Source organism: Lonchura striata, chromosome 27, assembly GCF_050655825.1.
Source record: "Lonchura striata isolate lonStrDom1 chromosome 27, ASM5065582v1, whole genome shotgun sequence".
Taxonomy (NCBI): Eukaryota; Metazoa; Chordata; class Aves; order Passeriformes; family Estrildidae; genus Lonchura; species Lonchura striata.
In genome coordinates, this window is record NC_140729.1 from 3,323,642 (window position 1) to 3,336,434 (window position 12,793).

Genomic DNA, 12,793 nt, shown 5'->3' on the forward strand with positions numbered 1-12,793 from the left:
TGCTGGCTGCATGACTCCAGATTGAACAGCCAGGCAGGGAAGCCAGATTCAGAGACTGGGGTTGGTGCTTGCCTTGTCTTTCTGGCCAGCCAGCCCCATTGCACAGGAGTATCATGGCCACTGCTCACCGGCATATCCTGGGGTGTGCAGCCAGCTCTGCCCCAGCTAGCAGTGCCATGGGCCCCAGGCAGCACTGGGCAACTGCTGCAGCAGAGCCAGAAATACTGGCAGGACCTGCCGGCACGGCTGACCAGGGCTGGGACTGGCACCGCCCTGCCCGCAGAGCACACAGCACCCACATGGATATTCTACAGGAGTGAGGCCCTGTGCGGGGTGGGCCATGCGGGTCTGGGGGTGCCCTCAGCACTCAGCAGCCGAGGCAGGGGACAGCAACACCAGGAAGGACATGGGTGTCAGGCCGTACAGTGTCAGGGTTACAGACACAGCAGCTCTGGTCCTGACCTGTGGGAGTTGGGCTGTGGCCTGGGGACAAGGGGCAGTGCTGGCACCATCCCAAGCCCAGACAGCCCAAAGTGAAAATTAGCATTTTCCTCTTACTCTTTGGGGCACAGAGCAGGTGACTAAAAATACAGCCACCGTGGCAGCATGGGCTCCCACACCCGTTTGGCAGCGGCCCCCGTGGCTGGGGCAGTTCCCCCCGCCGGGGCAGCCAGTGCCAGGGGCTGCCGGGGAGCTGGAGCTGCCTGTGCTCTTGGTGAAATGCCAAAGGTCGCCTGGCAATGACCAGAGGGACAGCAGTCCCTGCCCCCAGGGACACACTGTGCTGCTCCTCCCCGCTGCCTGTCCCGGGCCCTGCTGCCCTAGCTGCCCCAGGGATCCGACTGTCCCAGCCTCCCGCTGTCAGCCCACGCTCCAGGACAGGAGGCCCAGCCTTTCCTTTGTGCATTTATTTAGAAAAACAACCAACCAACCCCCCCCATCCCAAGACAGAACCAACAAACTCTACAGAGGCAACACTGAGGGGCCAAGCCCCAGCCGTACCAGCTGCCACTTCACCAGCCACCCCTGTGACATAAACCTGGCCACAGGGCCACCGCAGAGCCCAGCCACTCGTGCAGGAGGAGCCCGTGGGTCCCCAGGGCAGCTTGGCCAAAAGCCGCCCGCAGCTTTCCAGAAGGGGTGGGTCCAGAGGACGGACAGACAGATGATGGCACAGCACTACTGCCTGGTACCCTCTGCTCTGCCCGGGGCATGAGCAGAGTGGCCAGGCAACACAAGTGCTGGAGGCAAAGGCACCAGGGTATAGGGGACGGGGACAGGCCTGGGGGCAGCTGCCCGCCAGGGAAAGTGCTGGGAGACGTGGGGAGCACAGGCGTCTCAAAATAAATTAAGGGAATAGCCAGAAAGGCAATGGCAGTGGGGGAGCACGACCCCCTGGCCCCCTGCTCTCTGGAGCAGCTGGGGGCCAGCACAGACCTGCCACTTGCTGCCGGGCTTGGCTGCCCTCCCACGCCGGCCATGGGAGCACCTCCGTGGCCACACCAGCTGCTGGGCTAGCTGTGGGAGGAACCCACTGGTGGCCGGTGCTGCCAGGGCTCGGGTGCAGGGCAGAGCCCCTGGGGCAGCACACTGGGCTCCAAAGTGGGGGGACTGGTGGGAGGCTCCTGGGGCTGGGACAGCCGCTGGGCACCCGCAGAGGCGAGGTACGTGTTGAGGAGCTGGGCAATCTCATCCACCTGCAGGCAGAGGGGGCATAGGGGGTCAGGCTGGGACACCCTTGGTGACGGGGGAGGGTGGAGGGATGGCAGCTCCTTACCTGGGAGGTCTCAAAGAGCAGGTCTCGATCCTCCACGGAGAGGCGGAAGGTGCTGCTGTCAGAGGCACCAAAGGAGGAGATGCGGCCGTAGCAGAAGCTGTCCAAGGGCTCGGGCTCTCCCGGCTTGTAGAGTGAGACCGCCTTGGCCCCGATGCCCAGCCACAGGCGCTGGGGCCCAGGGCCCACTGGGCTCTGCAAGGGACAGGGGTGTCAGGGTTGTCCACTGCCAGGGCTGCCCCTGTACCACACCCAGCCGGGGCCTCACCGCTTGCAGGTCGACATCGAAGAGTGTGGAGCCGAAGCCAGGCCACTCCCGCACCAAGGCCACGTAGGCGGCCATGGCCTCGGGCCGGCCCATGCCCTGCAGCAGCTTCCACTTCTCCACGATGGCAGCCATGGTGCTGGCCCCCTCCTCACGCAGACGGCCCCGCAGGCGCTGGTCCCGCTCTGCTCGCTGCTTGGCCAGCGCCTGGCCCCAGAGCCCCCCGGCCAGCAGCCCTGCGCGCAGCCGGGCCCCCCGGCACTTGGCCGGGGGCCGGTGGGGCAGGGGCGACAGGCGGGCGTGCAGCACGCGGGGTGGGAAGAGCTCCTCCAGGCGCGGGAAGGGCACGTGGGTGGAGAAGTCGCTGTTGAGACTCTGCAGGCGCAGGGCCGCCAGCGTCTGCAGCGTCTCCTCCGACGTGGGCACGTAGCCCCGCAGCACCATCTCGTGCGCCTGTGAGAGAGCGGGGTGAGCCGGCACGGCCACCCCGGCACGGCACGGCACGGCCACCCCAGAGTGCCACTCACCTGCTCAAAGAGGAGGGCAAACTCCAGGCTGTCCCGTGGCACATTGTCCGTGTCCAGGAAGCCATAGTGCTTGAAGCAGAGCCGGCATGGTGGGTCCTGCTCCCGGTCCTCTCCAGCCAGGCTGCAGCAGACAGGACCGGCTCCATCAGCTTGTGGATGTGCCCCATACCCATCTGTCCCCTCCCACACGTGGCTCCCCAGCCCCTCTCCTCCATAGGCAGCAGAACAGGACATTTACTTTTCAAACCTGGTGAGGACATCAGCCAGCAGTGTGGCACTGCCCACTGGCTGCTCCCGTCGCCGGGACTGCTCGTAGAGCGCAAAGAGGTTGGGGCTCTGGGACAGCCCCAGGCGTGACACAAGTTCCTGGGCCACCTGGGCGAGACAAAGGCAACCGATGGTGACCACGTGTTCCTGGCCACGGCACTCAGGGCTGCAAAGGGACACAGATAGGTCATGGTGGGCAAAGGCAGACAGCTCCAGCCCCTCTCCACCACGGTTCAGCTGGGAGAGGCCCTGCTCACCTGCTGTGGCACACTGCCCACCCAACCCTGTGCATCAAAATGTCCCCAGCCCCCTGCACAGCTGTAACCCCTCACCTCCTGGGCTGTGGTGTGGGAACTGATGGCCACACTGCAGGCGGGTGCCCCAGGGCAGTGCACTGTGCAGATCATCTCTTGCCGCTGCATCAGCACCAGGATCTCCTCCAGAGAGGGCACGCACTCCCTCCCCTTCGTCTTTCCCAACGCCTCCCGGATGAAACAGGCGTACTTGGCCATCTCCGAGGCAGGGAAACGATTCTCTGTCCTGCAAGAAATGCCAGGAGGATCAGGGTGGCACTGATCTGAGTGGCGCCTGGCACCTGGCAAGCTCTCTGGCACCCCTGAGCTGGCACCCCTGGCACTCACCTGTCCAGGTGGAAGCGCAGGAAGCGCAGGACAGGCGGGGAGGGCAGGAAGGTGCAGCTCATGCAGGTGAGGAGCTGCCAGTAGTGCAGGTCGCCCTGCCCGCCCGGCGCCGGCGGCTCCGTAGTCTGCTTCACCAGCTGGCAGTAGATCTCATCCACCAGCGGCGGCAGGTCCAGGCAGGTCTGCAGGACACCCTGCATCAGCGGCACTGGGTCCCGCTCTGACTCCAGCTGCTGCAGCGAGTTGAAGAGCTTCACAGCCTCGTCGCGCAGCGTGGTGTAGCTGCGGGGGCCGGGGGCTGTGGGATGGGATGAGGGTTAACAGCCCCGTGGTCCTCCCCAGGACCCCTGCCAGCAGCTGGGCCCTGTCCTCACACCCAGGGCCAGCCGGGCCCCAGCCCAGCGCCCGCCTGTCCCGCACAACATCCAGCCCAGCCATCACTGCCACCCTCCCAGAGTGTGGGACCCAGCTCTGTGCCCCCCACCTCCGCTCACCGCTTTGGTCCAGGCTGCCATAGGGGAAGGGCAGCAGGGGAGCGTAGAGGGGGCCACTGGTGTAGCGCAGGATGGGGTTGCAGCGATAGATCTGCTCCAGAACCTCGGGGCTGTCTCTGTGCTCCTGGGGGAGCAAAGCAATGGCAGCAGCTGCAGAGGGATAACCTGGCCGAGTGCCTGGCACAGACCCCCACCACCACCCTGGGGCATGCAAGGCCCCAAACATCCACCCCAGCGCTGCCTAGGGCTGTGGGCATGGGCAGCCCGGTGCCATGGGCTCACCTCGACATCACGCATGAGCAGCTGGGTGGGCGTTTGGACAGGGGCTTTGCTGTCAATGACCTTCTGCACGGCGCACACCCAGCGTACAGCCTCGTTGAGGTGCTCCGTGTACAGGCGGTAGCAGTGCTTCCTGCCAAACACCGTCACGCTCCAGTAGCCTGCGAGGGACAGACCCACTCACCCACTGCCCACCAGCACCCCAGCCAGGCTGGCTCAGCACCCCAGGGCTCAGCATAGCCTCTCCTCTGGGCAAAAGAGGCCCTCAGGGCTGGGAGGGTAACACAGGGCACGACTGTGCTGGGAAGACGCAGCCCAGCCAAGGGGCACGGGCACCTCACCCGTCTCCTTGTAGAGCTGCTTGTCTGGCCAGAGCACACAGCAGAGGCTGGTGAGCACCAGGGAGCCCAGGCGCCTGGCCCCCTTCTCGTTGCTGCTGTAGTAGTCCAGGGAGTCGGGCGTCAGCACGAACCAGTACTTCCGAGGACGGATCCAGGGGGTCTTCATGCAGCCCCGCATCTCCCTCTGCAGCCAGCCTGGGAACGGGAAACCCTCAGCCCTCACTGACATCCACCCCACCCCTTCTCAGCACAGGGAAGGGTCTGCACAGGCCCCTCATCCCTCTGGGATGGGACCAGCCACAGCTGGGGCACAATCCCACCTTTCACAAGAACGTCAGGGTCATCCTCCACTGGCCCTGGGCCCTTCTCCACGATGAGGCTGCGCATCTCCTCTGCAACAAGCAGGGACCTGAGGACAACGTGGGGCTGAGCTCAGGTACCTGCGGGGGTCTCACACAACCCCTGAGCAGGGAGCTGGCCTCGGGGCTGGGATGAGCTGGGGCCCAAGGGGCTCTGGGCACCCCACAGCCCTGCGGTGGGAACACAGCAAAGTCATTGGGTGCAAATGACCCCGGCTAAAAATAAGCTGTTTGCAGTCTTGGCCCTGCCAAGGAATTCGGAAAATGAACAACCAGGAAGGAATGTTGGCAGCAGCGTCAGTACTGCGAGCACAGCGAGCGAGCAGGCCCCTGTGCCCCGGCACCCCATCTTCCTCAGCACCAACCACCCCAGGGCACAGCCTCTGCTGATGGACACAGCCTGGCAGAGCCTCTTGGCACAGGAAGAGTCACGCACAGCCCCATCAGCTAAGCCTGCAGCAGTCAAGTATCCGGCATGGCAGGGGGATGGAGACATGCCTGAGGATGCGCCAGGGACGGGGACAAGCACGGCAGTCCCGGCTCTGCCGCTCCCTGCTCTACCTGACAGAGCAGCACAGCCTGGTGCTGGCTCAGTGGGCAGGATGGTTCAGCACACGCCAGCACCAGGCAACCTCCCACAACATGCCAGTCCCTCAGCTCCTGCAGCACTGCACAAGGGACACAGGGCAGGGGAACACTCACCGCTCCGAGCCACTGCTGCTACGGGTGGGCTGGCTCAGGCTCACCTCCAGGGATCCCTGGGGAGGAAGGAGACGTCTCAGTCCCACGGTCATTACCTGGCATTCCTGGGATCCTCCCGCATGACTGTATGCCTCCTCCTCAACCCAGCTCCGGGCCCAGAGAGACAAGCTCACATCCTGCTGCCATGGGGCAGGAGAGCCCTGGCACCCACAAGGCCACGGTAAGAGCCAGGGCTGCAGCTGGGGCACCCCGGGTGCGGGGGCAGCCGGCGGGCGCGCTGGCCATGTGTCCTCAGCTGACCCAGCTGGCTGAATACCGTGCAGAATTGCACAAGGTCAGTGCTGAGTAATACGCTTACGGCACAAAGTCCCATTGTAATGGGGCCACTGACTTCCTGCCCGCGGCGGTGGGACGCAGCACTGGGAAGTCCCTGGCCCTGCAGTGGGACAGGGTCAGTTCCTCCTCACACAACTTGACATGGACAGTGCCGCTCACGTGACAAACCCTGGCACACATGCTGGGACACGAGGCAGAGCCCAGGCACAGGCAGGCACCGGGTCGGGCAGGGCGCCCAGCGGAGTGGGGTGCGGGGACATGGAAGCACCGGCAGTGCTGTCCTGGGAGATGCACGGGAGCTCCTGCCAGCTGCAGCCCAACAGGGCAGCCAGAGGCTCGACAGGCCGGAGCACGCAACGCCAAGAAAAAGAGACAGACGCTAAAAATAGCGACAGGGAGGGGGGAGCCGCCGCAGGTATGGCTGTGCTGTGGGGCAGGGCCGGGTGCCACTGACCTGTGGCATTAAGGGCACCTGTCACATAGTGCGGGTAGCCATGCACAGGGCCAGCACCTCCAGACACTGTCCCACTCGCCTCACACGCTCCTCAGGGCTGCAGGCATGGAGGCAGTGCCTCGTTTCTCGCAGCAGTCCAGAGGAGGCAGCGGTGGCAGCCGGCTCTTTCTCAGGGATATAAATAAACAGGAGAGGAGCTGCGGCGACAGGGCCAGGGTAGCTGCTCCCACGCTCCCACGAAGGGGCGGTTGACACTGTGGATTTCCAAGGACCCCCTGGCCACAGCAAAGGGCTCTCAGGGGAGCTGGCGTCACCAGTCGCCCACGCCAGCCTGGAGCCAGTGTGGCCCATGGGATGTGGGAAGCCCAAAGATGCTTCCTCACGTAGCTGCGCCCTTGGCACTGCCACCAGTCCCCAGAGGACCCAGCTGCGGCTCTGTCACGGTCCCCACTTCCCACTGTCCCACTGCTGCAAAAAGGGACCTGCTTCTACGGGACCGACAGAGCCAGCACCGACAGAGCCAGAGCCGTGCTGCAGCCCTCGCAGTGGGCAAGGGAGAGGAGCCACAGCAAGCGAGAGCAGGCAGTCACCACCCCCGTGTCCCCCGAGTCCGGGGGATTCGGCCCCACGGCCCTCGGTGCAGGAGAGCGGCGGGACAGTCCGGAGCCCCGGGAGCTGCCCCCGCGCCCCGCGCTATCAGCCGCCGCACACGCAGCCCGGCCGGAGGAAGCACCGGTTTCCGCCACTCCGTTTCCCTCCAGAGAGGAAGCAGCCGGAGAGGGGAGATCCAGGCCCGCTCTCCGCGCCCGGCACGTGCTCCCGGGACAGTCCCGGTGCGCTCCGGCGGGACAGCCCGGGGCCCCGCCGCGCACCGGGCCGCCGCGGCTCTGCCACGGCAGCCAGACCCCGCGCAGCTCCGTGCCAAGGAGCGGGCAGGAGCACCGGCGGCAGCGGCTCCGGGACGGTCGGCCCTGCCCCGCGAGCCCGGGACCTCCGCGCCCGCCCGGAGCCTTCCGTGGGCTGCGGCTGCCCGCACCCGCCGGAACGACCCCGCGGGACCGCCCCGCCGGCCCGTCTGTGCTCGCCCCGGTGGCCGTCCCAGAGCCGCTGCCGGCCCCACCTGGTCTCCCTGAGCGCGGAGCTCGAAGGACGCCTCCTCCTCCTCTTCGGCCTCGCCGTCCGCCTCCCGCTCCGCCTCGCCGTAGTCCCGCCGCAGCAGCGTGAAGCCCCGTCGACAGCACAGCAGCCACCACAGCCCGCCGGGGAACGGCATCGCCCCGCCGACACCAACGGGACGGCACCGGGACGCGACGGGACCGGCCCGCCCCGCGCACCGGCCGCCGGCCCCGCCGCCGCCCCGGGCGGGCCGGGCCGCGCGTCACCGGGCGCCGCCAATCGCCGCGCGCGGCCCGGGGCGGAGCTCCCGCCCGGGGCGGCGGGGCCGCCGCTGCGTCAGCGCGGGGCGGGGGCAGCGCGGGCCGGGCTGCCGGGGGCCGGTGCTCTGCCACCGGCGGGGCGCACCGGGGACCCTCGGCACCTGGCGGGGCACCGTCACTGAGCACCGCCTGCGCCCGGTGTGGGCACCGGCACCGGGCACGGGCCCTGCCCTGCCCCGCGGCACCCGCATCATGCGCTGCCCCCGCTCCTGCGTGCGGCAGCACTGGCGCCCGTCCCAGCATGGCGACTCAGCCCGGTGTGGTGCCAAGTTTGTGCCAGCGGGCAGCACCGTGGGCCCTGTGCTCGGGCAGGAGGGCACCGGGGGCAGGAGGACACCGTGGTCAGGAGGGCACCGTGGGCAGGGGGACACCGTGGTCAGGAGGGCACCGTGGGCCCTGTGCTTGGGCAGGAGGGCACCGTGGGCAGGGGGACACCGGGGGCAGGAGGACACCGTGGGCAGGGGGACACCGTGGGCAGGGGGACACCATGCCCAGACACGCCTGTCCTGCAGGCCCTCATAGCGACTTTCCACAAAGGAGATGGTGGAAGTTGTTCATGGTGGGCTCCCAGCCAGTGCCACAACTGTGTGGCTCAGCTCATCCATGAGCTCTGCCCAGTGGCAGGGGGTCTGGGGTAGCCTCAAGCCATGGGTGCCATGGCAGCGTCCAGGCCCTGGCCCCACTCCCGAAGCACCAGGAGTTAAAGCTCTGGCTTCGCTACAGCTGCTGGGTCACCGCCGTCCCTGGGAGCCTGGGTGCTGGGATGCGCCGGCAGGAAGCTCCAGCTGCCAGTTCCCCTCCCACGCAGCCTGCTCTGGATTGTGCCTGGGGCTGAGCCTCTGGTGTGGGCCCGGCTGTGCAGCCAGGCCAGGCACAAGCATTGAGCAGAGCCCACCAGCTGTGGGGGCATCAGAGAACTGGAACGGGACCACCCGAGACCACAGGCTGGGTGGGCAGCAGGGGCAGCTGTTCTGCCTGGCCAAGAACTGCCCGAATCTGGCTCTTGATCCCCCACCGAGGGTTGTGGGGGACAGAGGCCCATCACCCTGCCTCTGTGGCTGCTGAGTCAGCAGTAACCTGTTTCTGGCCCAGGTGTAGGTGAAGCTTCTGGAATAGCTTCTTGCACTTGAGCCCTGGCTAATCCCAGGCAGAACAGGGGGTGAACAGGAAGTAGCCTCCAGCCCCAGCAGGACCAGGAGGTGCTTCTCTGCATGCCCAGCTCTGCTGGGAGACTCCATGAGCAGCTGCACCACAGCCAAGCCCGGTCCTGCTCCTGGCACCGTGGAGTGCTTCTTTAGCCAGGCCTGGTGAGTGTGACACTGCACTGTCCCGGCGCTGCAGGCCCATGTCCCCGTGTGCCAGCCCGTGGGACATGTGGTGCTCGCCATGTCCTAGCCCGTGGTCGTGTGTTGGTCGCCACATGTCCGGGCCGGGCCAGCCCCAGCACAGCCCCCTGGTGCTGCAGAGCCTCTGGGCCGGGATGTGCCGTGGCAGAGCAGCTCGTGGGGGGAGTAAGGAGGGGAGACAAACGTGTCTCTGCCCCCGCCCTGGGGTGCAGGACCCAAGGAGGGTTTTTCCGGGGGGGGTCTCTGCTGTCCCCTCTCCAGGGCCCTGTCCCTCCAGCGCCGGGGACGAGCGGAGGGCGACCAGGAAGCGCGAGCTTCTGCTGCCTCCTGCAGGCATCGCCCGCCGGTGCCGGTGGCCACGGAGCCGCCCCGGCCCCACAAAACCTCCCGGGGCGGCGTCGCCCCGCACGGAGACTGCGTTCTCCCAGCGGGACTCGTTCGGTGTTTATTGCGAGAGAGGGAACCAGCTGCCTGCCTGTCCCCAGTGTTGCACCCGCCGAACCGGCTCACCGGCACCGCCCGGACCCCCGGAACACGCGGAAGGAACATTGCCCGGCCCGCGACGCGGTGACATTGCAGGGCTGCCCTGAATCGCGCGTGGCATTGCGGGGACCGGGCAGTGGAGGCACTCGCAGGGCACGCAGGCGCTGCGGGGCTGCTCTCCGCTCTGCTCGGGCGTGTGCAGGCACCGTGCGGATTGCCGGGCGCTGCCCGCGTCCCGCTGCTCGCTGCGGCAGGTCTGCGCACGGACGGGGCTGTCCCCGGGGAACCGCGGAGGGACCGAACCCCGCGGCGCCGGTCCGTGCCCCGGCCGCGGGCACTGTGCTCCTACACCACGGCCAAGGAGCTGGAGACCGATGTCCGCCGGCGGGGCCTGGAGAAGCCGGAGCAGCGCGGGTCGAGGGAGTCCACGCAGCCGGCGTCGCTGGCGAGCAGCCACAGCTCCTGGCGGAAGCGCTGGCCGAGGAAGGCGTAGAGCAGCGGGTTGAGGCAGCAGCGCAGGTACGCCAGCCCGCCGGTGACCAGCAGCGCCAGGTCCTTGCGGCGGCTCTGGGCGCAGCTCATCTCCCAGCTGGCCAGCAGCTCGGCCGCGTCCAGCAGCACCATCAGGCTGTGGGGCAGCTGCAGGGCCACAAACACGAGCACGAGGGCCAGCAGCACCCGCAGCGCCCGCTGGGGCTGGGCACCGCGGGCCGCCAGCAGTGTCCGTGCCACAGCCGCGTAGCAGCTCGCCATCACCAGCAAGGGCACCGCGAAGCTGAGCACCACCTGCAGCAGGTTGGTGGCTCCCCGGGCTGCCCGGGAGACCACACGGGGGAAAACGACACGGCAGAGCCGGAGATCCTGGTGCTGCTCTGCCTGGCTGTAGATGAATTGGGGCAGGGCTAGCAGCGTGGCCAGCAGCCAGGCCAGCCCCGCCGCCAGCCAGCCCAGGCGGCGAGCTCGTGGGCGCAGGCGGTAAGCAGCCGGCGCCCGCACGATGGCCACATAGCGATCCGCGCTGATGCCCGTGAGGAGCAGGAAGCCGCTGTAGAAGTTGAGGGCATGGAGACCTTGCAGCACCTTGCAGGCGGCTGTGCCTGGGGACCAGCCCAGCAGCGCGTCAGTGATGGCGAAGGGCAGCGTCAGGAGCAGCAGGAGGTCGGACAGAGCGAGGTGCAGGAGGCAGACATCGGTGATGCTGTGTGCCTGGCGGTAGCGGGTGTGTGTGAGCAGCACCAGCCCGTTCCCCACTATGCCCAGCAGCAAGAACAGCAGGTACACGGCAGGCTGGAAGGTGCGGGCAAAGCCCTGTACTCCCTGCTTCTCACAGAGCTCAGGCAACATGCTGACCTCGCCCGAGTACTCGTCCTCCCAAGGGAAGAACTCAGTGGTGGCCATCAGCTCTGTTGAGACGGGGCTGGGAGTCACCTGTGCAGAGGGAGGCTGAGTGAGGAGGGCTCGGCAGGGGTGGCCCGGCCACGAGGTGAAACCACACCCAGGGAAGCCCTTCTCCACCCAGCCTGGATGTGCCGCGGCCCCTGGTCCCTGGCCCTACATGTGGGGTTTGTTTTTGTCTCACACCCACCCCGCAGCAGCAGGAGTTTTGATGTGCTCAGTTGCAAGAGCAACCACATACTTCCTGAGCAGCCATCTGCAATGCAGAGCTGGTGGAGGGACATGAGCCCAGCCACGGTGTCCCTAGCACAGCACCGTGTCCCACAAACTAACCCTGCACGTACCCGGGATCTGCTCCAGGGCTCAGCACCCAGCCTACGGCCCCAGCCCTGGGCAGTTGAGTCTTGGGGATCCACACCAGCATCCTCAGGTGCCCAAAGCCCCCACGCACCACCCTGGGGATCCCAGTGTAGGCACTGCCCAGTCCTGCTCCCAGATGGGGAGCTCCCAGCTTGCAGGCAGCTGAGCACAGTGCTCCCACCCCCCAGCTGCTCAGCCCTGCTCTGGGGCAGTGGGACAGTGCTGCAGCCTGGCACTGCTCAGTTGGGACCCCACTGATCTGCAGATCTGACACTCTCTGACTCGCAGTAGCCTCATAACAGCAATTTCACTCTGGCCCCTGTCAGTGAACCCAGGCAGCTGGGCTTGGGCCCCTCAACTGCTCTGGGGCCGCAGGTGGGATCAGAACCCAGTGCCAGAGCAGGCTGACTCTCCAGCAGCTCCTCTAGCCCCTTTCCTGCCCAGGGCCCCAGGGGCCTGGAGCACCAAGCACTGCCCTGATTCCCCAGTCTAAACCCACAGGACTCACAAGAGAACTACTTAAACACTAAGAAAAGCCAGTGATGGGGGGGTCCTGCCTGGCTCCCATCAAACCCCTCGCCCTGCAGCCCCCTCACCTGCTCTGTCATTGCACAGCAGATCCTTTCCCCTGGCCGGTGGGTCTGAAGCTGTTGGTGTCTCAGGCTCTGTGACCTGTGGTTTGACCACGTGCTGTTCCTGATACCGAGAACCGTGCAGAGCAGACCCAGCCCTGGGGACGAAGGTGGCAGGTGTGACACCACATTGGAGCTGGAAATGAATTTTTTATTTGGTGCATCTTTTACTTGTGCATGCTGGGGACAGAAATAGCAGCTCTGCTCAGTCTCTGTCATGTGGGTGTGCAGGCCAAACCCAGGAGCACCCAGCCAGGGGAGCAGGGTCTGGATGAGGGCATCCAGCACCTGCAGGAAACTCCAGCCTACCCCAGGGCTGTTGTTGGCTTCTGCAGGACCAGAAGGAATGGGGCCAATGAATGGAGTGGGGGCAGCTGTGGGCTGGCACTGAGCTGGGCACAGGCAGGGTGCTCCTCCAACAGGATTGGCAGAGCCTTGTCTGGTCTAGGGTTGTCTTCTCCTCATGGCAAACATGGTGGTTCCAGAAGCTGGGGTGGCTGTTGGTGCAGGGCATACCATGAACCCAGGGGTCCCAACCTGGTACTGCATCCCCACAGTGCTGGGCAGGCGTGTTGCTGGTTGTTGACAACAAAATTCCCAGCTCCTCATTAAAAAAGCAGATTAGTTCCTGTGGGGCAGAGGCCCCATTTCCTCTCCTCAGGAGGGAGAAAATTGATCCCCAGCTTTAATGGGCTCCTGGCC

At 66.4% G+C, this 12,793-nt stretch overlaps 2 protein-coding genes across 2 annotated transcripts; both read right to left on the reverse strand.

Moving 5' to 3' along the window:
* Positions 1 to 893: 893 nt before the first annotated feature.
* On the reverse strand, positions 894 to 7,813 carry PLEKHH3 (pleckstrin homology, MyTH4 and FERM domain containing H3). The gene is made up of 13 exons (XM_031507070.3): positions 7,560 to 7,813; positions 5,650 to 5,705; positions 4,909 to 4,997; positions 4,589 to 4,783; positions 4,251 to 4,408; positions 3,969 to 4,092; positions 3,475 to 3,772; positions 3,166 to 3,373; positions 2,805 to 2,941; positions 2,567 to 2,687; positions 2,043 to 2,492; positions 1,778 to 1,969; positions 894 to 1,697 (listed from the first exon to the last, which is right to left on the reverse strand). The coding sequence occupies exons 1-13, from the start codon at positions 7,710 to 7,712 to the stop codon at positions 1,515 to 1,517; spliced, it is 2,364 nt and encodes a 787-aa protein (XP_031362930.2). The 5' UTR covers positions 7,713 to 7,813; the 3' UTR covers positions 894 to 1,514.
* Positions 7,814 to 9,930: 2,117 nt separating this feature from the next.
* Positions 9,931 to 12,432, reverse strand: CCR10 (C-C motif chemokine receptor 10). The gene is made up of 2 exons (XM_085561946.1): positions 12,056 to 12,432; positions 9,931 to 11,132 (listed from the first exon to the last, which is right to left on the reverse strand). Exons 1-2 carry the CDS (start codon positions 12,308 to 12,310, stop codon positions 10,050 to 10,052), a joined length of 1,338 nt encoding a protein of 445 aa, XP_085418072.1. The 5' UTR covers positions 12,311 to 12,432; the 3' UTR covers positions 9,931 to 10,049.
* Positions 12,433 to 12,793: the final 361 nt, after the last annotated feature.

What these genes read in the sequence shown, in the direction of transcription:
- PLEKHH3 (XM_031507070.3), bottom strand. Translation starts at nt 7,712, where the DNA reads ATGCCGTTCCCCGGCGGGCTGTGGTGGCTGCTGTGCTGTCGACGGGGC. An exon ending in CTGCGCTTCCACCTGGACAG is followed by an intron (nt 3,374 to 3,474) that starts GTGAGTGCCAGG and finishes CATTTCTTGCAG; the next exon opens with GACAGAGAATCGTTTCCCTG. An exon ending in TCGATGTCGACCTGCAAGCG is followed by an intron (nt 1,970 to 2,042) that starts GTGAGGCCCCGG and finishes TGTCCCTTGCAG; the next exon opens with AGCCCAGTGGGCCCTGGGCC.
- CCR10 (XM_085561946.1), bottom strand. Translation starts at nt 12,310, where the DNA reads ATGACAGAGACTGAGCAGAGCTGCTATTTCTGTCCCCAGCATGCACAA. An exon ending in GCTGTGCAATGACAGAGCAG is followed by an intron (nt 11,133 to 12,055) that starts GTGAGGGGGCTG and finishes CCCTCTGCACAG; the next exon opens with GTGACTCCCAGCCCCGTCTC.